The sequence below is a fragment of the Lepus europaeus genome, chromosome 2 (assembly GCF_033115175.1).
Source record: "Lepus europaeus isolate LE1 chromosome 2, mLepTim1.pri, whole genome shotgun sequence".
NCBI lineage: Eukaryota > Metazoa > Chordata > Mammalia > Lagomorpha > Leporidae > Lepus > Lepus europaeus.
Genome location: NC_084828.1, coordinates 99,051,095 through 99,073,957, shown reverse-complemented (window position 1 = coordinate 99,073,957; position 22,863 = coordinate 99,051,095). Strand labels below are relative to the sequence as shown.

The window sequence follows — 22,863 nt, the reverse complement described above, 5'->3', positions numbered from 1 at the left end:
GCTTAATATGACAAAACTAAAAGGAATTTTACTGCTTATTTTTCTATTATTACAGTCAATATTTATTTTACTCTTAACATTTTAAACAGACTTTCTGTATGAATAAAACCAAAAATACTAATATCTAACATAACAATATCTATAAATTCAGATTGCTATTTTCTTTAATCAATCTAGAACTTTACTAAAGAGATGGGGAAAAAAATCAAGTTTTATACATGAAGGATAACACCTTTAAAAATGTAACAGTACTAAATATTTTTCTCACAGAAAGTTGGGTTTCAATGAAATTTTCCAAATTCCAAAGACCAGTTTTTTTCATCTGTTGAAAAGGACATTTTAATTATTGGTTTCAATAAGAATGTCTTCTCACAGTCCTTTTGCTGGACTTAGAGATACAACAATAAAATACCCAACATATTCTGTCTCGGTTGCCCCTCTTCCAGGCCAGCTCTCTGCTGTGGCCTGGGAGTGCAGTGGAGGATGGCCCAAGTGCTTGGGCCCTGCACCCCATGGGAGACCAGGAGAAGCACCTGGCTCCTGCCATTGGATCAGCGCGGTGCGCTGGCCGCGGCGGCCATTGGAGGGTGAACCAACGGCAAAGGAAGACCTTTCTCTCTGTCTCTCTCTCTCACTGTCCACTCTGCCTGTAAAAAAATTAAAAAATTTAAAAAAATTAAAAAAAGAAAGAGTAGGGTACACATGAAAGGATTGAGTCCAGAAAAAAGATTGGGGAACAAACTGTGAAGATGTTCAAATACCATGTTAAAGATCATCAACTTTTAAAGCAATGTGAAACGAAAATGGGGGAAAAAGTTGAGATGTTTTTACAAGCAATGCTAGTAGCTAGGTTGAATGAATTAGAAGGAAAAATTACATTAAATGTATTTCTTTCTAATATTTTTTTCTAAATAGAAACAATTTTCCTAAATGGGATCCTACAAAACAACTGATTCCTGGAGACTGGGAGAGGGGATATATATTTTGAAATAAGTAGGTTTTAGAAATGCTGCATGTAATGTTATACATATCACCATACTAAATACATACATATCTGAAATGTAAAATATTTTAAGATGTTTTGTTTATTCAATCCAATATTCTCATATGTTCTCTATAATAATTAACATATAGTTTTAGTGTTCTATTTATTTACTGTGTTCATTCAACTGAGACATGTCAAAACTTCCTAAGTTTAAAATATTTTAAATGATCATTCTAAAGTTTCCTGCATTATACTGATTTTTCTATCACTTAGATGCTTTAAAACCACTTTAACATTCATGTTTCTTAATAGTGCTAGTCATAGTTTTCCATTTAGGTTACACTTGTAAATAATATATCAAAATCTATATATTAGAATAAAAGTATGATAGAAACTATTTTTCCTTTTTTTTTTTTTTTTTTTTTTTTTTTTTTTTTTGGACAGGCAGAGTTAGACAGTGAGAGAGAGAGAGAGAGAAAGGTCTTCCTTTTTCCATTGGTTTACCCCCTAAATGGCTGCCACAGCCAGCGCGCTGCACCTATCCGAAGCCAGGAGCCAGGTGCTTCTCCTGGTCTCCAATGTGAGTGCAGGGCCCAAGCACCTGGGCCATCCTCCACTGCACTCCTGGGCCACAGCAGAGAGCTGGACTGGAAGAGGAGCAACCAGGATAGAATCCGGACCCCAACAGGGACTAGAATCCAGGGTGCCAGTGCCACAGGAAGAGGATTAGCCAAGTGAGCCGCGGCGCCAGCCTATTTTTCCTTTTCTAAATATTGCTTCTTTTAGGAGCTCAGCTTCAGGCCTATATGGTCAGGCTCCTTCCAAGAAGTCACTGAGAAGGCAGGAATTGTTTTGGAGTATGAGGAGCAAAGGCATACAAATTCAGTTGCAGGGGATCAAAATATGCCACTGCAAAATACTCTGGTTTGGCACACTGATCAGTTTGAGTTAAAGGCACTTGGATACCAGCAGGTGCAAGAAGGCTACTCTGACCTTCCTCTTTTTCCCCAAAAACAGGAAGTAAAATTCCTAAATGAAAGGAAGAAAGACATTCTTATCACCACAGAGAGTCAAGGCCAAGAGAAATCTGTATGCATGAATTTTGTTAGACCAACCCTTTCTTAAAGATTTATTTATTTATTTATTTATTCATTTATTTGAAAGACAAGAGTTACACAGGTGGAGGAGAAACAGAGGGAAAGAAAGAAAATCATCTGCTGGTTCACTCCCCAAATGGCCACAATGACCAGTGCTACATCAGCCAGAAAGCAGGAGCCTAGAACTCCTGGATTTTCCAAGTGGGTGGCAAGGGCCCAACTACTTGGGATATCTTCTGCTGCTTTCCCAGATATATTAGCAGGGAGCTGGATAGGAAGTGAGCAGCCAGGGCGCTCACACCAGTGCTCTTTTGGGATGCTGGCATCACAGGCTGCAGCTGAGCCTGCTGTACCACAATGTCCACCCCTAAACCAACCCTTACCTTCCTCACTCCTTCTCCTCAATCACCACTCCTTGTTCCACCTTAAATATAAGCACTTAGACCTTGCAACTTCTTTTGAGTTTTTGTTTTTCTTGTGAAAGCTCCCATGTACATGTAAATAATTTGTATATTTGGATATTTTTCTTCTGCTAATCTGTCTTTCTGTCAGAAACCCTCAGAGGATAGAGAAGAACTTCACCTCCCCTGGTCCAGTAGTGTCAACCTCCTCTCACTGATCTATAAGAACCCATTTACTAACACCATAGGAATGGGGGCTGGAGAACTATTTGTTCTGTTTTGATTGTTCACAGAAAGCAGTTGTTCAACATTTAGAAGCATCCCTCCACCTAACAGAACCACCTCTGACAGTCAGGGGATGTTAACCTTTAAATAAAGAGCCCTGTGAAAGAGACAAGGGAGCTACAAGTTATCCAAGTCCGCAAGCCTAGTCAATTTAGACATGGGGTTGTATGAGAATTCTGATCTTGAATCTATACTCTCTGGTCTGACGCATTTGAATTCCATAGCAGAAACAGGCAGAACTTGATGTTTGAAAACAATAAGAAATTAAGAAACAGAAATCACTACCAGCACTAAGAATTAAGAGGACCTCATAGTTAAGATTGATTCTCGTTGGGGCCTGAGTTGTGGTGCAGCAAGTTAAGCAGCAACCTGAGACACCTGCATTCCAATTTGAGCACCAGTCTGAGTCCTGGCTGTTCTACTTGCAATCGAGCTCCCTGCTAATGCACCTGAGAAAGCAGCAGATAATGGCCCAGGTACTTGGGCCCTGCCACCCACATGGGAAACCTGGATGCAGTTCCAAGCTCCTAGCTTCAGCCTGGCCCAGCCCTGGCTCTCTGGGGAGTGAGCCAGCAGATGGATGATTCTTTCTCTCTCTGCCTTTCAAATAAATAAATAAACCTTTAAAAAAAGATTAACTCTCCCTTGTCCTTCCTAGTAAGATGGCCCATTTTGTAGACAAAATGTTCATTACTTACAGAAATTTAAAATATGAGAATCACAAGAAATCACATCCAGATATCAGAATTTCAAGCTCAGAGTGGCCTGAGCTACTTGACAAATGTCTTTCCATGGAGTAGATTCAGAAGGACACTTAACATACCTTCTCAACCAACTTTCTTTCCTCTTCAATTTCTTCTTTCTAACTCATCCTAATATTCTTTACTCACCATTATTTCATTCCTAAATGGTTTCCAAAAACATGTTCCTAAATTACCTCTTGAGTAACAAGAGCTAACATTAGCCCTGTGATATCAGTGCACTGTTCCCACCCCATCCTGCACTTTTATGTCATTATCAGGGTCCCAGCTTTAAAAGTGAAATTTTACTGCAGTCCAGATTTCTTGTCTGACTCTTCCTCTTTGTGTCTGGTTATCTAAAAAGGTTCATTTCTCTACACCAGTAACTCACTGCCAGTTATTATATATGTTTAATCCAAGTCACCTTGGGTACCCATGTGTAACTCTGGGCATCAGTTTTACTGCAATAAACATTAGCTGTTGACTTTCTCTTGTTCCACAATTCAGAGATGGCAGAATCTAGTCTTTGAGGATTATTATACCATAAGCAAATATTTTCATAAAAATCACATTTCTAAATGTATATATAGTCTGCTTTAAGAAACATTTACCAAAATCATGCTACAAAAGTGACTTTCAAATAATAATATGACTTACACATTTGAAATGGGTTAAAATACAAAAGAAACAAATAGAGCTGAACATTACAAAGACCAAACAACCACTTTACCAAGGCACAGTCATCTATGTCTCCATCCCTCTTCTGCATCTGTTCTATTGTATTCTCCCACTGTCTGATGAGTTCTTGTCTTTCATTATGAATCTTATTAAAATCTTGGGCTGCTTTATCCAGTTCTAACTGTCAAGCAGAGGGCAAACAACATTTTCTGTGAATTTAAGTGCTTTTGCAAACATCATCTTAAAAATTAAGAAATAAAAATCCTTATTAAACCAACCTGTGCACTTAGAGTCTCTGTAAGTTCATTGTCAAGTGCCTTTCTTCTCTGGTTACATTCCAAAGTTAGTCTTTCTAATTGTAGAGTCAGTGCCTATGATATAATTACATGCAAAAATATTTATATTTATGCTATTAATTTAAAAGCTATTCGCACATCTAATATTAAGTAGTTTTACATTTTTCATTTGATACCTAAAACAACTATAAAACAATATATTTTTCATTATCTTTTAACTTCAAAGGGCTAATCTAATATACTTGCATATAACTTAGTGACATGCTATTACTTCCAAAATGACTTTTATTACTTTTTACAGCAACTCAGAAAAAAAGATTAAATTATTACTCAAAATTACTTCAATGCTTCTAGAGTTACATTCACTAGAAAATACCATTTTTATAATTATAACTTTGTAGTATTACTTGTAATTTTTAAGTGATGATTATAATATAGCAATCAATAAAACCATTCTCAAATTAGTAAAAACTACATATAACATTCAAACTATATAGACAAAATAGCTAACATAGCAAATAAGTAATTTTAATATTAAATTTTCCCTCCTGAGATGCTTTCAAAAATCCTTCTAAATCAGGAGGTTCTTAACAAGAGATCCATGGATCACTAAAAAGGCTTTGGAGGATCTGTAAAACTGTTAGCAAAATGTTGTGGGTATCTGAGTATGTTTTCCTAAAAAGAAGATACTTGGCTTTATTAGATTTTCAAAGGAGTCCCAGATCCCAAAAGTTTAAGAATTGCTGCTTTAAAAAATCACTAAGTATATTTTTAGATAAAATTGTTGATATACTGCAGATTCACAGAAACTTTAACAAATAACTTATAATTTCTCACCCTAATTTTATTATCATCTTGTTTTGCATATTTCTGAAGAGTGAGGGCATCACTATCTTTATGAGCTGACTCTTCTAACCAGGCCTCCAAAGCTTGCTGGTCCCAGTTCATCTGACATTTCAAACCATCCAATTTTTGAGTCGCTTTAAATATGCCATTCTAATTTCCAAAGAATGAGAGAGAAAGATTACAAAACATTACTTACTATATAAAGAAAATAAAACACATTACACACTACAAAACATTAAGAAATTCTATTCCTGTCTTCCATATGTTTATAATATATTTTACTGTACAACTATTACAATTGAATTTTAATTCTTTAGTTATAAAAGAAAAGAGAGGTGATTGTACTAGTTGAGAATAGTAGTTGAGCCAAAGGCCACTTAAAAAGGCTGGAGGCTTACGGTAGCTCCCTCATAGCAACCCCAGTCATTCTACCAAAGCCATCCCATATCACTAGACAGTGTTGGTTAAAAAATCATGCTTGACAAGAGCCCTTCAGGAGCATTTCGAAATGAACTAAAAATCGTAAGGGAGAGAAAACTATTTCTTTAGTTATTTAACAAATCCAGATTTATAAAAGAAAACAGAACAATGTATAAATAAAAGAAAATAACACTACATTTATAAATATTATAAAACTACAATAAATGTGTATGTAACCGAACATATGTATGTATATTTCCACTTATATGTGTGTGTGTGTGTGTGTATGTATAAAGACAAGAATCAGAATACAGAAAGAGCTCTCAAATCAAGTATCTGAAAGTAAAGAAAATTGAAGACCAGCATTCTAGCACAGCAGATTAAGCTGTCACCTGTAATCACAGCATCCCATAGGTGCCAATTTGAATTCTGACTGCTCCACTTCTTTTTTTTTTTTTTTTTTTTTTTTTGACAGGCAGAGTGGACAGTGAGAGAGAGAGAGACAGAGAGAAAGGTCTTCCTTTTGCCGTTGGTTCACCCTCTAATGGCCGCCGCGGTAGCGTGCTGCGGCCGGCGCACCGCGCTGTTCCGATGGCAGGAGCCAGGTGCTTATCCTGGTCTCCCATGGGGTGCAGAGCCCAAACACTTGGGCCATCCTCCACTGCACTCCCTGGCCACAGCAGAGAGCTGGCCTGGAAGAGGGGCAACCGGGACAGGATCGGTGCCCCGACCGGGACTAGAACCCGGTGTGCCGGCGCCGCAAGGCGGAGGATTAGCCTGTTGAGCCACGGCGCCGGCCGTGACTGCTCCACTTCTGAACAGCTCCCTGATAATGCACCTGGGCAAACAGTAGATCATGATTCAAAAGGCTGGGCCACTGCCACACATATGTGGGAGACCCAGATGGAGTTCCAGGCTTCTGGCTTTGGCCTGACTGAGCTATGGTCCTGCCATTGCAGCCATTTGGGGAGTGACCCAGCAGACAGAAGCAAGTTCGCGCGGCGCTCTCTCTCTCTCTCTCTCTCTCTCTAATTTTGCCTTTCAAATAAATAAATCTTTTAAAAAACTAAAGAAAAGAGAAAAACAGGTTAAAGCAGTTTAATATTAGAGTCACAAAGCTGACAAATTAACATGAAAGGGAAAATTTCAAATTAAACTCAAAACTAAAAGTGATTTGTAAACTATGGCTGTGGCTGTAACAAATGTAGCACTTACAAATTATTCTAGCATTTTGTAACAGGTGTCCAACATGGATACTTTGCACTTATTAAGTCTCAGTAAGTAACTGCTGAATAAATATGGGGCAGGAGTGTGGAGGAATGCAATACTCTCATTGTTCTGTTCAAATCACAACTCCATGTGCTTTTCATTGTTCAAAAAACACAATGTAGGTAAAAGCCAGGAAATTAATGAATGCCTTTTCTATACTGAAAAAAAAAAAAAATTGATGCTCGTTTGGTAACGGACAACGAAGAAGAAGAACGAAATTTGAAATCACATTGCAACACATACTTCCTTATCATTCTTCTTTTCCTGTATTGAAGCCATCTCATTTTCCAGTCGTTGGATTTCATCCTTCACTCGTTCCAATTCTCTTTGAGCAATGGCTTTAAAATGTTCTTCACTTTCAATCTCATGCTCCCTTGCTTTGTAAAGAGACTACAGAAGAATATACAAAACAGAAAGACTTATAAATTTTTAATATTATAAAACATTTATAATAATACATTAGATAAAAAAATACAAAGTTCCAGGCCAGCGCCATGGCTCAACAGGCTAATCCTCCGCCTTGCGGCACCGGCACCCCAGGTTCTAGACCCGGTCAGGGTGCCAGATTCTGTCCCGGTTGCCCCTCTTCCAGGCCAGCTCTCTGCTATGACCTGGGAGTGCAGTGGAGGATGGCCCAAGTGCTTGGGCCCTGCACCCCATGGGAGACCAGGAGAAGCACCTGGCTCCTGCCTTCAGATTGCATGTGGCGGCCATTGGAGGGTGAACCAATGGCAAAGGAAGACCTTTCTCTCTGTCTCTCTCTCTCACTGTCCACTCTGCCTGTCCAAAAAAAAAAAAAAAAATACAAAGTTTCCACAAAACACTTAGATTAAGTTCTATTACGTGTACTACTCTGACATGTATAGCATATTAGACTGTGATTACACGTAATTGATGTTGCTCACTAGCTTTAAGAAAGCTAGACAATGGACTGGGAGTCAGCAGTTTTCAGATATTATGTTATCTATGAAAACGAAAGAAAACTGAAGTTTTTATGGTGAGCCTTACAAGATATAATTCATTGGTTATCTACAAGTAAGAAATATCGATGAAAAAATTATTTGAAAATGAGATGTTTGTATGATTGAATCACACATTCTCAATAACAGAGACAATTTTAAAATAATTAAAATATTTTAGTATATAACATGCCTTATGTTAAGTTTCATTTAATAAAAGGGTATCTGTTGATAATTGATCTTGTAGTGCTTCAAAGTTAATACTCTCAGTATTAATTTTACAGAATTAAAGCTCATAATGTGGTAGGAGATTTATTGCCTTTTGTCTATATTAAATTATTGAAGTTTGATAGTAATCAGACATACCTATAAAGAGACAAATACTTTCTCAAACCATAACTCAGGAGTTTAATACCTTGAGGGAAAATGCTGTTCAAGTTTACAACTACTCATTCACATCAGGATTCAGAAATCCTGAATATTGTTATTTAATGTTCATTAAATTTATTAAGTTTCTAGTGACATGTATAATCCATGAAATAGTTACTTATCTATATTACAAATTATTTATGAAAGGTTTTGTTCATTCTTAAGAATTACATACTTTTTCTCAGAAATGTAGATTTAAAAAAAAAAAAAACATAGTTTGACACAGAAGCTAGTAAATGTGTCAGTGCTGATTTGCTAAGCTGTCTGGTTTGTTAGGCACCCTCAGGTAATGACTTCCTATCCTTGAAAAAATTGTTCACAAAACAGAAACTTCTTAACCACTTCAACTTTTAATTTTATTGTAATTGTGCTAATATTTTAAAATGCAACACACCTTCTCAGATGATTTTTATTATTTTATTTTTAATTTTACTTAAGGTAAACAATTTCATGTATTTCATAAATACAGAACATAGTGTCTCCTAAACACAAGGAGAGTTCCAAAGTTTGAAGAAAAATTGACTTAATAGATAAGTTTATTTTGTTGCAAAAAAATTTTGAGATCCATGCATAGTTTTTTCATAATAGCCATTTTCCATGAACTTTTGAAGGACCCTCACTTTAGTTTTTGTCATTACAAATTTCAATTCTTGAAGTATGCTAAAATACTATGATGTCCAAGGGGTTCCTGAAGTATACAGACTATTAGTCTCCACTCAAAATGGCACTATTGGGTGGTGTTGAAAACTTAAAGACACAGAAACAAAATATATTAGCTGTGTTTCTGTTATTAGCCATTATTTATCACTGCCATCACTGTATCCTTCTCATATAAACTGCTGCCTAATATTGTATTAGATTGTTTAAATGATGATTTCTTGTTTCATGTGAACTATTTTTGTTTATAATTAGTAGCAGTGGTTAGTTTCTCAAACTCTTTCCTATGTACTTTCAGGTTCAAGGTTATGCTCACAATAATTTAATCACACTAACATTTCTCATTGTAGCTATAAAACAAAATCACAGATAGAAATTCACTTTGAAGTATGCCATAACTACACATGACATAGTCAACATATATTTCAATATTACTGTACCTGTGTAAATGAGAACTCCTGCTTAACATTTTTGAAGTGAGAAGACATAGCATTAATTCGATCTTCATAGTCACGTAGCTGATCTTGCAAGTTTGATCTTTCATTCTGAAGCTTTGACAACTGTAAATAATAAAGGATTGTCACTTCTGTGGCCACAAGTGGACACTTCTGGGAGAGAATATCTCATATGTTTATTTTATACTCTTGTATTCTAATTGAGTTACTTATAAGAGTTGTTTTTTTAATGTCAGAGTTTATCCAGGAGCAGCAATTACAGTCTTCATTTTTCTTCTTTTTACTACTCTGAAATTGTTCAAAGTAGCTAATATTCATATAATAATGTACATAAAATCCTATGAGACAAACATCGTGGAAACAATACCAAAAACTAACATTTGAATGAACTTTAGCCTACATATGTCTTTACAGCCTTAAAACAACCCAGCGAGGTAATCATTTTACTTACCACATTTTATAGAAGAAACAGGATTGGGGCTAGTAAGTAGGAATTGAACCCAGTGTTGGATACTTAATATTATTGCCACCCTTCAGTCCTGGGTCTCTTTTATTAGTAATGTTGCCTGTCTTTGGGGAAAGAAAAATGCAGCCTCCTAAATTACACCTGAATAAATATGTCAGAATATTTGGAAAAGCATTTCCAATTCTTTTTAAAAGATAGGGCCAAGGGGTTTTCATTTAGAAAACTTAATCTTCTATTTTATGAAGTTGCTTAAGAAACCTCTACTCTTGGACCTTTCTTTACGCAACATATCACCAAAGGATGTAACTTTAAACTGGAGGCTAAATGTTTTAAAAGTTTGCTGCCTAGTTAGACTTTTTTTTTTTTTAACAACTGCTGTGAATTGTAGTAGGTCTACGTGTGCTCTTACAACGTAAAATACCTTGTCATTCTGTGAGGATAGTACCTTTCACATTCTTGAAAACATCTGATGTCACTTTTAGCTTCACACCTCATGGGCAGAAACTCACAAAGAAGTACCAAGCAGAACGTGTTTTGTGAATAGGCAATGCCAGTAACTGTTGCCATGCAAAGCCCAGGCAATTTCTGGGAAGGAAAACAATACACAAGAGCCAGTCTTTCCCCTCCTGCCCAGGAGGCGAGAATGGAGGAAATGGAGTGTGCGCGGGAAGACAATCACGATTCGGGCTCTGTATACCTCAACACCAATTACTGTTCCACTAAAAATGCTTCAATGCTTAACAATTACCGAAAAGGGAAGGCCGGTGAGAGAGGAAGGAAATGGTACCGGGGGAGCATTAGACAGGGAAGGGGCCGGGTGAGGAAAGAAAAGGAGGGAAATAAAAGGGCTGGGGTAACGCTGCCAACCAGAAAACGTCCTCCAACAAACTCTCCCCCGTCCGCGCCTACTCCTGAGCCTCACCTCGTCTTCCAGTAGCTTGTTCTCCTCGTTCGCCACCGGGATGGCGAACCCGTCCTCCCAAGGCAGCTCCGCCAGGAACTCACTGCTCATGGCAGACGGACAGGAAACGCTCGACGGGGTGCAGAAGAAATATCAGCCTTGCCCTGCACCGACCGAACCGCACTTGATACCCCCGCGCCAGCCGCACAGCTCCGCTGCTGGGACCGCCACAGCCCTTAGCAACCGTCCCGCGCCCTTAGTTACCAAACAGGAAGTGCTCAGGCGGGGAGGCGAGACTTCCGGTCGGGAACTCTACCTCGGGTTCGAAGAAACTTTCTCTTTTTGGTTCTCGGGAGCGGCCAGGAGGTGGCAAAGTTCTCTGTCAAAAGGCCACCCAGCGTTCCCTATGGGCGTAAAATCCGTCCGAAGGGTTCCCACAGGTTGCTTTGGAGGGACCCGCGCCACACAGCAGTCCCATATCCTGACGACGATGAGAGCTAATGAAGCCGGGTTTTCTTTATCAGCGGTATTTGCTGGGATTCCAGTCACTACTGGAATTAAAAGCAGGCCGATGCGGACGTAGTTAGAAACAATTCACTCCCTACAATCCTTGTTGGGTGTTCTGATCTTGGTCTGTTTAATTCTCCTGACCTAATCTCAGTGCTCTTTTGACCCCAAAGGATGGACTGCGGATTGGTGACCTGCACGCCGCTTTGTACCTTGGTTGGTCTTCAGGTTTTCACTTGCTAACATTTAGAACTATGGAATTTCTTTAAAATCTGTATTTTCCCCTCTCGAAAGAAGTTAGCCAGCTAAGAAGGTTGCTTTGGTGAACCACATCCCACCGCCTATCGGATGCCTGCAATCAAATGCCCCCTCGCTTTCCAAGCCAGCGTTCAGACCTCCATTCACGTTAAGACCTGAATGGAGTTCCAGGATCTGGGCTTCAGCCTGACCCAGCCCTGAACTTTGCGGCCGTCTGGAGAATGAGCCAGCAGATAGAAGATCTCTGTCTCTGTCTCTGTCTCTGTCTCTGTCTCTCTCTCTCTCTCTCTCTCTCTCTGTGTGTGTGTGTCTGCCTTTCAAATAAATCAATCTTAAAAAAAAAAAGACAAAGGCCCCATTATCAAAAGGCTATTTATTAAACATTATTTACTTATTTACTTTTATTTTCTGCTAGAGAGGCACCCCCTTTAGACTGACAAGCACTTCACCAATTGACTAATTTTAACTATCTGCTGGGGCATATAAGTGTCTGTTGTATACCATCTCAGAACCAGAAAGAAAAAAACACCTTATCTTTGCACTTTTTAGATAAGAAATCTGAGGCTCTCTGAGGTGAAGTGATGGAAAATATATGTATGTTTGTTAATTTAACATATCCAAAATGTAACAATTGGTAACTTTTTTGCCATATTGAATTTTATTTTACCAAGACTTGCTAAAGTTTTATTATAAAAATTTCTAATGTATATAAGAGTAGCGATCTCAATTTAACTTGATATTTTTGCCATCTTGGCTTCATCTGTATGTTTTGCTGAAGTACTTTAAATCACAGAGATCATGACATTTCATCCCTAAAATATTCAAGCAAGCATTGCTAGAATGGTTAATATATTCTAACATAAGCACAGTATCCTTATCACACCTAACAAAATAATATTTCTTCAATATCGTCTAATAACTATTTTGTGTTCATATTTCTTCAATTGTCCTGAAAGTGTCTTTTTCTGGTTGACATGTTAGTATACTTTTGAAACTCTCCAATGGTAGCTTTGTCTCATTGTACCTATATTGTTTTCCATAAAGCTAATCTTGTGGATTTAGCAGTAGTGTCTTCAAAGACTAGAATTGGCAAGGCACTTTAATCCCTATTTCTGCAATGCTTAAATCCCTGTGGTAGCTAGGGAGGAAGACATTTTGGAGAAGAAATTTTGTCCTTTATGGAATAATGGGATTTTTTTAGCTAAAATACCTTACAGAAGATAATCACTTTTTGTATAACAGTTTAGTATTTCCTACTGATGAAAATGTTAATATCTAGCTTATGTTCAGATGACACAGAGTTCCTTATACTTGAGTACTGTGGCGATGCTACTTTTTAAAATTATTAGTGGGGCAGGCATTTGGCACAGCAGTTAAGACACTGCTGGCAATGCCTGCATACCATATCAGAGTGCTTGGTTAGAGTCCAGTCTGTTTCCTGTTCACTTCCCTGCTAATGCACACACTGGGAGGCATATGGTAATGACCAAATACTGGGGTCTCTGCCACACACGGGAGACTCAGAATGAGTTCCTGGCTCCTGGCTGCTGCCTGGCATAGCAGGCATTTTGGGAATGAATTAGAAGAGGAAAGATTTTCCTCTTTATAAATATCTTGCTGTCTGTCTCTATCCCTTCCAAATAAAATGAAAATTATTAATTAGTTTTTAAAATAAATTCATTGGTGTTATTACTGCCCATGTGTCTTAAGCATTTGCTTACTTATTTCCCATCGAAGTTCCTGCAGTGAGTACTGAGGCAGCTGCCGTGGCCTGTGCCAGCTGGTTGAAATGGGCTTCTCCATGGCAGCTGCAGCTACCAAATGCTTAACTGCAGCTGTCTTCAGTAGGTCCTCCCCTCCCACCACAGGCATAAGTCCAGCAGCTGAAACCCTGCAGGGAGTCCTATAGCTTGTGTCTCAAGGATTCTATTTCCTGAATTTAAGGATGACAATTATACAATATTTAATTCTCAACAAAATATCCATACATCTTCCAAATTCTACAGTTCTGCCTGAAAATAATATCTCTGCTTCACCTCCTCACCACAGCATCCTATATTACTCTCTTTTAAATTCTACAAGTTCTAGATCACAACCCTGTTTTTTATTCAGACCTAAATTTGAGAACAAGCCAGTTTTACAAGCTTTGTTGCTCAACGTGAAATACTCAAGCCCAAAATGCTAAATTAGATGTTATCATTTTACTGTCTTATTCCCCAGTCATTAACCTCACCCAAGCTAAACCACAAAGATTTTTTTCTTTTGCAAAAATGTTATCTTTGTTTTTTAAAAATAGAAAAATGCATATACCTATAAAGGAAAAGATATTATTTACCTGTATGCCAGTTCTATTCCTAAGAGATTACCACTGTTTGGTGTTTATCAGTATTTTTTAAATGAAGATATAAAAATATACATATGTGAGTTTTTATCCTACAGAAATAAAATATTAGAATTATTCTTCAGAAAATTCATTTATTTCTCTTAACATTTCCAAGTCAGTACATTTAAGTCTACATTGGTCTTTTAATGGAAGCTTAAAATTCAGTATTATCAATCAATTATAACTTTTTAAACAATGCTACAATGAATAATACTGCATTTCATCAATTTTAGGGTATACTTATTTTCACATTTTAATATTTCTGAAATTAGGATGTACTTTTAAATCAATCGTATCTTAAATTCAGTGAAATAAGGTATAGTCTCACGTACCTAATATTCTTAGAGGTAAAATGAATGGAAAACAGGTATAGAGAACTTCAAAAATTCATGAAAGACTGGAGTTAAAAATAAGCTTTTTTATAAGTTCTTTCATAATACATGTTTTCTATGAACTCTTGGAAAACTCCTCATGTAAGCCATTTTATTTTGATAAGTAACACTAATGTACCCTCCAAAAAGACTTTACATACTCACCAACAATATGAGAGTGTCCTTGAGAGCCCTGGATATTATGGAGTATTAAACACTGCACAATCTAAAGGGCAAAATGCAGTGTCTCATTGTTAATTGACATTTCCATAATGACAAAATGGAGCATCACATTTCTTCTAAGAATTTCTTTATTTTGTTCTTAACCCATTCCTCCCTATTCAGTTGTCTTGCTGAACCATAGTAAGGCTTTCTATTGTACAGTGTTTGTGTATAAATGCTATTTTTCTACCAGTATGTTTTGGAGTTTTATTTTAACTTTGTTTTTAGTATATTTTGCTATATACACCTCAGAAACTATTCTTGGTGCCATAATCAAGTTTGTTATTCAAGAGCACACTTTGATCATCAACTTAGCGGATCTAGCAGCAGCATTCAACACAGCTGTTCCTTCCCTGTTAAAACATTTTCTTCTCTTGACTTGTGTTATTCTTTCTCTGTCATAAGAGAAATCTTTTCTCAATTGCTTTTGCTGCTTTTTCTTTGTCCTGTTTTGCCAGATAGTATTGGTATTTCCCAGGACTCAAAGGAAATCCCTCTACTCTACTCTTCTCATCTTACGCTTGCTTTCTAGATGATCATTGTCCATTTTCGTGGTTTTAAACACTATGACTGGTATATTAATATACTAGGACCATCATAACAAAATACCACAGACTGGGTGGCTTAAATGACAGAAAATGTTTTTTCTCACCTTTCTGGAGGCTCAAAGTTCAAGATCAAAGTGCCAGCAGGGATAGTTTCTGGTGAGGCCTCTATCCTTGTCCTGCAGATGGCCACTTTCTCACTGTGTCCTTTCATGGTCTCTTTTCTGTGCAGTCCTGGTGTCTCTTCCTCTTTTTGTACAGACACCATTACTATTTGATTAGAGCCCTACCCTTCTCATTTCATTTAACCTTAATTACCTCCTTAAAGGCCCTATTTCTAAATAGTTATACTGGCAATTAGAGCTACAACATATGAATCTGGGAGAGTGCGGGAATTCACAATTCCACCCAAAACAGCTTATTTTATTAATGGCTTCCATTAACGCTTCTCTAACTCAGATCTCACATCTGCCTTCAAATATATGTCTAGCTCTTTACCTGAGAGATCCATTAATATGTCTCATACATATCTCAAACCTGGTACACATGTCTAAGACAGAATTCTTGATTTCACCCTACAAATAATTCAAACCTATTTCTATTTCAGTCTTCTATACTACAGCAAATACATAGCCATCTATCCAACTGTATAAAATCAAATCCTGACTGTCATCTGTGATTCCTCCCTCTTTTTCACCTCCCATCTTCAGTACATCACTGTTACATCTCAATTTCACCCCATGCCCCAAAGCAATACTTATTCTACTTCTTTCCACTTCCACCATCACCACGCCAATTCAGAATTTCATCATCTCTTGCTGCTCTTCCAAAATCTCCTTCTCACCCAGCTGCCCACTTCCACTCTCCTTGGAAGGTCTACCATCTCCTCAGCAGTTAAGGAAATCTTTTCTTCCTGACATCTAATTCTAAAATGTTTGTAACATAAAGAAAGGCTGAAATATAAGCACCAATGGCCCTACATACCGATGGTACCTAGACCCTATCATTAACATTTGACTATTTTGGGGTTACCATACCTCAGTCTCTCTATTCATCCATTAATCCATATTATTTCTTGAGGCAATTTAAAAGAAACTACCATAATCAATAGACTTCCTCTTAACTACTTCACCATGCCTGTGTTTGCCTTTGTTTACATCTGTCCCCTATAGCAAAATTTACATGCAAAGAAATAAGAAAATCGTATGCCTGATTCTTCAGAACTACTCTCAAGATGTAGAACGTTACCACTATCACAGAACAGTTTGTCTTGCCTCTTTCCAATGTCTGCTCTCACTTCCCCTAGCTCCCTGAGGCAACTACTGTTCCAGTTTTTATTTCTATCACAAATTAGTTTGCTGTCTTTTAAAATTTCAAATAAATCCTAAACACTACACCAAAAAGTTATTAGAACTGATAAATCAATTCAATAGAGTCACAGGGTGCAAAATCAACATTTAAAAAGTAGCATTTTTATACAATAATGATCTTGCTGAAAGAGAAATCAAGAAAGAATTCCCATTCCTGGGGAACATGCAGCTGCTGGCCACTGCTGCCATATTTCATGGCTTCATATTCCAGTGCCTGAGTCTTGGATCCAATCTAGCATTGCACAAAGTCATGGAAGCATCATGGACGTGAAGTGGTGCTATGCCAAGAAACTCATCGACAATGGGAAACTTGAAGACACCAATGAAACAGCCATGCTCATGGCTGACTTCTGGCTCACAGTGAAGGACTTGGTCTCAAAGCTGTTGCAAATACTGGTCCCTCTGTATCAAGATCAGAATAGGGGCTACATGAGAATGCTGAAAATCCCAAATAGAAGTGAACAGGATTGGGCTAAGATGGCAGTGATCCAGCGTAAATGGAACTGACTCCCAGCCCTGCCCCTGCCACCCAGAGACAGCAACCTTACACTCTTAAACCAACTGAGGTCCACTGTAGAACCTCAGGCCGAACCAGGAGACAAGCATTCACAGCTCCTACACAACTAACAACAGAGACACAGTGCCCATGACTTCAGGCTTCTGTAGCTCTTTTAATGTCTGAGAAGAACTGGAGTGAGAGTTGTGAAATGCACAGTCTTAATGGGTTCCAGAATCTTCTAAGAAGTCAGATGGCCTTTGATTTGCACAGTAGATAAAATTCCTTTCTTGAATATATATAAATTGATTTTTTTGTTTCTTCCTCTGGGGTTTCTGGAGAATAAAAATATGTAAATTATCAGTCTACCTGAGCTGGTAGATTCATGGCTTGAATTTCTGGTTCTTGGATTTGGGTTCTGTGTGTTTAGTATAGTATTATTTTGCTTAACACTAGTTTAGATGGGACACATATAATTCCAAACCAGCTCCTGAAGGTGATTATGGTTTTTGACACTTAGCATAGAGACTGAACCCCTTAGATTTCTTAGAGAAAGATTACTTCTGATGGGTAGAAAAACAAACATCTGCAAGTGAAATTTCTTTTTTAAGATTTACTTTACCTATTTGAAAGAGTTACAGAGAGAGGTAGAGACATACTGAGAGGTCTTCCATCTGCTGGCTCATTCCCCAAATGGCTACAATGGCTGGAGCTGTGCTGATCTGAAGCCAGGAACCAGGAGCTTCTTCTGGATCTCCCATATAGGTGCAGGTGCCCAAGGACTTGGACCATCCTCCACTGCTTTCCCAGGCACATTACCAGGGGACCCTGCCACCATTCCTCTGTTTCTTTGCAGGATCACACTTTACCTTATAAGCAAAAGAATGAAATTAGCTCTCTACCTCTCACCACAGAAAAAAACTCAAGATGAGCAAAGACCTAAATGTATGAACTGAAAACTATGAAATTGCTAGAAGAAAACATAGAAGTAATACTTTAAGACATTGTTGTAGGCAATAATTTCTTGGATAAGATCCTAAAAGAACAGCCAACAGTGGTGAAACTATACAAATGAGATTATATCAGATTCAAAAGCTTCTGCACAACAAAGGAAATAATCAATAAAGAGACCTCCAACAGTTGAGTTAGAATTAAATGCAAGCTCTTTAACTGGCCTACAAATGTCTTTGTGATATGACCCCTGCTTATTTTTCCAATGCTATCTTTGCCATCTTTCCCATCATTAACCATGTTTCAACCACCCTGGCTTGCTGAAACAAGCCTCAAACAACCAAAACCTCTATGAGCCTTAGGTGTTCAGATATGCTAGTTCCTCTGCCTTAATCATTTTTTCCCCTTAATGGCTGACTCTATATTATTCTTCAGTTTATAGACACACTTAGAGGCCCTCCTTATTCATTCAATCCATTGTCAAGTTTCCCTGTTACATTCTCTCGTAGCAACCTTTAACATTTAGAAATGACACTCAAACAACTCACCACCATAATTTATTTGCTGATCTTTTTAAATTTTCTATCTTTGTCACTAGACTCTAAGATGCAAATTAGTAGAAACTGTATACATTTTATTCACCTTATATTCAGAAACAAGAATAACGCCTGGAACATAATAGTTCTCAGTAAAAATCTGTTAAGAGGGGCCGGTGCCGTGGCGCAGTAGGTTAATCCTCTGCCTGCGGTGCCGGCATCTCAAATGTGCACCGGTTCTAGTCCCAGCTGCTCCTCTTCCAATCCAGCTCTCTGCTATGGCCTGGAAAAGCAGTAGAAGATGGTCCAAGTCCTTGGGCCGCTGCACCCACGTGGGAGACTGGGAAGAAGCACCTGACTCCTGGCTTTGGATCGGCATAGCTCCGGCCGTTGCAGCCATTTGGGGAGTGAACCAACGGGAGGAAGACCTTTCTCTCTGTCTCTGTCTCTTCTCACTGTCTATAACTCTACCTCTCAAATAAATAAATAAAATCTTTAAAAAAATTTTTAAAAATCTGTTGAGAACAAAAGAATGAAAAAATGAGATTTAAATTTTTATATACCTATGTTTATGTTTCTAGATGTATGGTATTTCATTGATTATTTGTCTCTGCAGAGGTGTCATACTGTTTTGAGCAGCATGGTTTTTTAATACGTTAGAGTCAAACACACCATCTGTCACCACCATCAGAGCTGTTCTTCTGTCTGTTCTCAAACATACTTCTTTAAAGAAAAAAAAGATTTATTTATTTATTTGAAAGCCAGAGTTACACAGAGAGAGGAGAGACAGAGAGACAGAAGTCTTCCATCCACTGGTTCACTCCCCAATTGGCCGCAATGGCCAGAGCTGCGCCGATCTGGAGCCAAGAGCCAGGAGCTTCTTCCGGATCTCCCATGCGGGTACAGGGGCCCAAGGACTTGGGCCATCTTCTACTGCTTTTCCAGGCCACAGCAGAGAGCTAGATGGGAAGTGGAGCAGCTGGGTCTCAAACCAGCGCCCATATGGGATGCCGGAGCTTCAAGCCAGGGCATTAACCCGCTGTGCCACAGCGCTGTCCCCTTAAACATACTTCTAAATGTGTTGCCAGGCAGGCTCCATTGCCAGGTGGGTTTCAAAGCAACTCTGAATGCCTGTCTAAGTGAGACAGTAAGAAATTTACAATAACTGGGTTTGTCTATTGCCACAGAAAAGGTAGAACATTTTCCTCCCTTTCAGTTCTTGGGTTATCAAATCTCCTCCCATATATCTCCAATGGGCCCAAACCTAAAAGTCAAACATAAATATTCACTTAATGAACTTCATTAACTATGTGGCCAAATCAATTGGCTGAAGCCCTTCCTTCCCCTAACACCTGCAGAACTTGGACCGCTATATGATTTACTGACTAAGGGAAACAGCCCTTCTTCAAAAATCACATTGACACCAGCAGCAAAATCCACTATAGAAAAGATTAACACCCAGTTGTCAAATTTAAGAATCTTTAGATATGACCCTCGGGTGCCTCTATTTGCCATAACCATATCTACCCTCAAGGCCCCCTGACAGGAGAATGGAAGGGACCACACCCTCTGCTAACCAAAGGTCGAGGATATGCTTGTGTCTTTCCAGAGGATGCGGAATAGCCCATTTGGGTACCAGCCAGAAACATCAAGCCTGCAACTGACAGCCAACCAGAACCAGCTGAACAAGACTGAGAATCCACCTTGTTAGCAGACGCACCTGCCCTATTATCCTACCCTGAGAAACTGCCCATAGCCATATCTGTTACTGTTTTATAACCCACTAGCTCTGGTCAGCCACTCAAACGGCCCACTGCCTGTGTGCAGTCATGCCATTCCTGATAACCATTATTCCTCATTCCTACCCCTATCTGAGCAAGCAATCCTGTGGTCTCTCGATTTGAGCACTGGTTAGTCAATGACGGGTAAGGTCCCTGGGGGACAACCTAAGACAGGCACAGCTGCGTACGGAGACCAAATGGAAACGGGGTCAACAATGCTATGGCCAAGAATCATGCCTCCCGTTGCTCAAAAATAAACGAAAAGGGGGAAATGTGGTGGAATGAGAAGGCCATGCCAAGGTGGCCGCTGACAAGTGAGCGTCAGTTACTCAGGAATGGCTTTGAAACCCACCTGGCAACAGAGCCTGCCTGGCAACAGGTTGTGATTGGATGGATTTGAAACCCACATGGCAAACGGAGTCTGCCTGGCAACAGGCTATGATTGGTTGGGGCATAGACCGCCCCTTGACTGGATTGGCTGGTTTTGGCTATATAAGCTGTTGTACCAACTGAAATAAAGGAGTCTGCGGGCTGCTTGCCTCAAGCCTGCTTTCACCGGACTCCCGGGGTCTGTGTGGTGACTCCACGCCTTTTGCCCCCACCACGCTGCTCTTCTCAGAAACGAATCCACTGCAACATTGTTGAGAAATCAACTGCAACATAAATGAACTTTAAAATTTTGGGATCAAGTCATCAAGTTTAAAGAAAGAGGATGGAAGCTAGTTGAATTTTCCTTGAATATACAGAATAATTTAAGGACTGAAGCTTTCACTGTATTATCGTTCTGCCCAGAAATATGATAAATGTCTCCATTTATTCAGATTTTTTAAGTAATTAGTTCTTAATGTAGTTTAATATTAATAGCTTCAGGAAAGTTATTTATTATAAAAATTAAAAAAGAAAACTTCCAAGATTGCCGTGACTACAAGATGTACATCAGCAACATACAGTGTTTTATTCTGTTTAGGTACTCACTATCTCCTGAGGAAATGTATCTTAGTACAAAGAATAGAGAAATTGATAATGACTTGGATAATGGAATAAGTTTCATAAGGACAGTATCAGAGAGGTTCTATAATTTTCCTGTTCCATAGTTTTTTTACCTACACAAAATATGTTTTAAAGCTGGGTATCTTACCCAATTTCTATAGCACTTTGAAAACATGCAACTTCACAAGGCTGTATCAAGAAAATTGGCTGATATGTTGGGCATTGTTGATGAAAGAGATGGTTGTAAATCCTTATAAAGGAGAATTGGACCCTCAGCAAAATACAAAGGCACTTCAAAAATTTCATGGAATTTAAACATCTTAGTGCAAAATCATTGGAAATCTATGCATAGCTTTTTCATGTGATAAATTTTCCATGAACTTTTGAATACCCCTTATGTTATGCAATATTTCTGAAATATTCCTGCTTTCCTCAATGTTTTAGGTAAGTGTTGCTGGCACATAGTAATATCTTGATTAATACTTGGTGAATAAATTAATTAATGAATCGATTGTTCCTAAAGATTTATTTCTCCTACTAATGAGGGGCCATAACTGTGTTAAAGAAAATATCTTCCGCTGGCGCCGTGGCTCAATAGGCTAATCCTTCGCCTTGCGGCACCGGCACACCGGGTTCTAGTCCCGGTCGGGGCACCGGATTCTGTCCCGGTTGCCCCTCTTCCAGGCCAGCTCTCTGCTATGGCCTGGGAGTGCAGTGGAGGATGGCCCAAGTGCTTGGGCCCTGCACCCCATGAGAGACCAGGATAAGCACCTGGCTCCTGCCTTTGGATCAGCGCGGTGCACCGGCCGCAGCGGCCATTGGAGGGTGAACCAACGGCAAAGGAAGACCTTTCTCTCTGTCTCTCTCTCTCACTGTCCACTCTGCCTGTCAAAAAAAAAAAAAAATTAATTAATTAAAAAAAAAAAAAAAAGAAAAAGAAAACATCTTCCAGTGCAAAGAACAGTGGAGGAAAGACTTCTGTAATTGCAGACTTTCTAACATCCTTTTCTCAGAAACTCAAAAAACGTTTTTGCCAGTGACAACCACTGAATTGGATAAAAAAATATTATGCAATTGAGTTAGGTGCAATAGAATGTGTGTATATGTATGTTGATATGTAATTAAGTTAACTACAGTAGAGTGTGCATGCATGTGTGTATGTACTTGTCTAATCAATTGCTGTAGATGAGTGACTTTAAACAATAGCTAACAATTTTCTGTGACTACTTCCAGTGAGAAAAGAAGGTCTTTTACATCAACGTATTCTTACCTATTCATAAAAAAATCTAAAATTAAATGAATTGGCTAAAATAATACTTTAGGAAGTTTTGCCATTCAGAATTTCATGCTTTTGCTGGTAGAAATACATATTTTACTAATTTTATTCATTTACTGTAATCCAGTAGATGGTGCTACATGTCTGTCTATGTGAAGTACCACAAGTGCCTTTTTCCTTTTTTTGAGCCAGAACTCTCATCAAGGTCTACTATTACAATGAAAATCATTATTCTTGACATCTGAGCCAAATCTCTGGATGCAGCATTTGAAATGTATTTAAGGAAAAAAAAA

At 38.5% G+C, this 22,863-nt stretch overlaps 1 protein-coding gene and 1 pseudogene across 2 annotated transcripts in view; one reads left to right on the top strand and one right to left on the bottom strand.

Annotated features, from left to right (window-relative positions):
* The window catches only part of CCDC39 (coiled-coil domain 39 molecular ruler complex subunit), a 44,278-nt gene extending 33,179 nt beyond the window's left edge, over nucleotides 1–11,099 (bottom strand). For both annotated transcript variants that reach the window (XM_062211399.1, XM_062211400.1), the window contains exons 1-6: nucleotides 10,906–11,099; nucleotides 9,503–9,622; nucleotides 7,261–7,407; nucleotides 5,320–5,478; nucleotides 4,465–4,557; nucleotides 4,239–4,367 (exon numbers count right to left, since the gene is read on the bottom strand). In XM_062211399.1, the coding sequence (XP_062067383.1) occupies nucleotides 4,239–4,367; nucleotides 4,465–4,557; nucleotides 5,320–5,478; nucleotides 7,261–7,407; nucleotides 9,503–9,622; nucleotides 10,906–10,995 (738 nt within the window). In that variant the 5' untranslated portion in view covers nucleotides 10,996–11,099. The remainder of the gene's footprint in view (nucleotides 1–4,238; nucleotides 4,368–4,464; nucleotides 4,558–5,319; nucleotides 5,479–7,260; nucleotides 7,408–9,502; nucleotides 9,623–10,905) is intronic.
* Nucleotides 11,100–16,703: 5,604 nt separating this feature from the next.
* Nucleotides 16,704–17,222, top strand: LOC133751407 (large ribosomal subunit protein bL17m-like; annotated as a pseudogene).
* The last annotated feature ends 5,641 nt before the right edge of the window (nucleotides 17,223–22,863 follow it).